The sequence below is a fragment of the Triticum dicoccoides genome, chromosome 6B, assembly GCF_002162155.2.
Source record: "Triticum dicoccoides isolate Atlit2015 ecotype Zavitan chromosome 6B, WEW_v2.0, whole genome shotgun sequence".
In the NCBI taxonomy this organism is placed as follows: domain Eukaryota; kingdom Viridiplantae; phylum Streptophyta; class Magnoliopsida; order Poales; family Poaceae; genus Triticum; species Triticum dicoccoides.
In genome coordinates, this window is record NC_041391.1 from 612,974,370 (window position 1) to 612,976,676 (window position 2,307).

At 57.6% G+C, this 2,307-nt stretch overlaps 1 protein-coding gene across 1 annotated transcript; it reads right to left on the minus strand.

Annotated features, from left to right (window-relative positions):
* Window positions 1-1,198: 1,198 nt before the first annotated feature.
* On the minus strand, window positions 1,199-2,236 carry LOC119322370 (24.1 kDa heat shock protein, mitochondrial-like). The gene is made up of 2 exons (XM_037595867.1): window positions 1,931-2,236; window positions 1,199-1,802 (listed from the first exon to the last, which is right to left on the minus strand). The coding sequence occupies exons 1-2, from the start codon at window positions 2,154-2,156 to the stop codon at window positions 1,384-1,386; spliced, it is 645 nt and encodes a 214-aa protein (XP_037451764.1). The 5' UTR covers window positions 2,157-2,236; the 3' UTR covers window positions 1,199-1,383.
* Window positions 2,237-2,307: the final 71 nt, after the last annotated feature.

Consider the following 2,307-nt stretch of genomic DNA (forward strand, 5'->3'; position numbering starts at 1 on the left):
ATAATACCGACGAGACTGTGCGACATGTCGACAAGAGTGTCCAACTCCGCGGTCTTGCATGTGCAACTATGGAGACGAGAGTATGCAACTCTGCAGCTGCAGGTGTGCGACAACACCGACGAGACTGTGCGACATGTCGACAAGAGTGTCCAACTCCGCAGTCTTGCATGTGCAACTATGGAGACGAGAGTATGCAACTCTGCAGCTGCAGGTGTGCGACAACACCGACGAGACCGTGCGACATGTCGACAAGAGTGTGCAACTCCACGGACGCACGTGTGCGACTATATCAACGAGAGTGTGAAACCCCGCGGCCTTGCGTGAACTACCACGCTGACGAGAGTGTGCAACCTTTTCCCTGCCCGTTGAAGTGCAGTTTTCACCGGTGGCACCCTTGAACTAGCCCTTCCAGTATGATGTGCAAGTTCTGCTGCCACCCGACCAACTACGTGACGGTCAATGTGCAATTCTAAAAATATAGTTGTGCAAGTCTTATAATCTCCAAAAATTCAGTACAAACTGGGGACAAAAATGCAGAAGAACCAAAGAGATAAGGTTATCATCGTTTATGGTTACGAATCAATCGATTCGTTTGCCTGTACTTCTAAACGAGCAACACTGCTTTGCTCGTGCGCGGTTGAGACAGAGGGCATCCTCGTCTTTCATTGGTCGTTGGTCACACCGCAGAGGACGATAGTTACTGCTCGCGCCGCAGTTTCGTGAGGATGTAGGGCGAGAGTGGCGACTATGTCGTCACCGCCGGCGAGCACCTTGACCCTACATGCCTAGTCCTTCTCCTTCTCATGTCGCTGCTTGGATGGGTACGTCGCGGTGGCCACCGAAAGCGGCGCCGCCGCGCTCCTTGGATGGGTACGTCGCGGTGGCCACCGAAAGCGGCGCCGCCGCGCTCCGGGGTGGGTCGACGGCCGCCGACGCAAGACGTGAGGGGATGGGAAGGAAGGTTTTTGCACAATGGTGGATAACGGCAACAAACGCCAGCCGTCCTGACCATCCACGCATTGATAGAACCACCGGGATCAGGGAGGTCGGTGTATGGATTTCAGGGATTTGAAATTCATTTGCGTGGTGCTCTGTATTTTCAGGGCTTAAAATAGACATCACTCTATTTGTGAACAGCGATACGTGTCCCACTCACGCCGTGGCCCTCTTATACGATCTGTAAAATTTGCTTCAGAAGAAAGACCAAGAAAACCGGATCCATTGTTTGATCGATTCATACTCTTACAGGCACTTAACACGAGACCATCACATCCAGACCCGACACGACAAACAAAAAAAGCTTGAGTTATTTTTAGTTATTACTCGGCTCACACGAGACGACTCGGCTATTCCGTGACGCGAAACTTGGGCATATGATCCTCCCTAGTCGACGTTGACCTCGAAGACGTCCTTGCGATGCTCCTCCTTGACCTTGGGCACGACCACCCTGAGCACGCCGTTCTTCATCTCGGCCTTGATCTGGTCCATCCGGTACACGTCCCCGGCGAGCTCGAGCCGGCCGCTGTACCTCGGGGCGTCGGCCCCCTCCTGCTCCGACTCCTTCTCGCCCTCGCCCTTGATCACCAGGCTGTTCTGCTCCGCCCACACCTTCACGTGTTCCTTGCCCAGCCCCGGCATGTCCACCCTCAGCCGCAGCGCGTCCGCGTCCTCCCTCGCGTTCCACCCGCGCCGCATCGGCGCGGCCCGCGCGGCGCCATCGGGGGACGCCGCCGCCACGTCGTCCAGCATGCTCAGCAGCCGGCCCAGGCTCTGCGGCGCGCTGAACGGATCACGGAACACATCTGCACAAGAATAAGTCAGCACAACTCTGTCACGCACGCTGCCGCAGTTGGAATCTGGTTCAGATCACGCAGCGGAGAGATGAATCCAACGCGTTGGAGTGACAGGCATGGTGCGAGAAGACGACTACCTGAGAAGAAGCTGGGCACGCCGATGTCGCGCTCGCGCGCGACGCGGCGGGTGTCTTCGACCGCCTCGTCCCTGTCGTAGCTCCGGAGGGGCGCGCCGGCGTTGTACCCGCGGACGCCGCCGGCGACGGCAGCCGGCCGGAGCGCCGAGCCGGACGACGCGGCCAGGAGGTTCTCCATGGCGCGCACCAGCGGGATCCTGTTGGAGAACACAACCCTTGATGCCATTATCCACGCTCTTCCTGCCTGTCTTCGTCGGATGTTTCTGGATTTTGCTGCGATGAGCACGACGCGGATCGCCGGGGACTGCGGAGATTTATACAACGGCGTTGCTTGGGGAAGGATTTAGAAGGTTCGCGAATGCCCCGCCGCGCAGTTT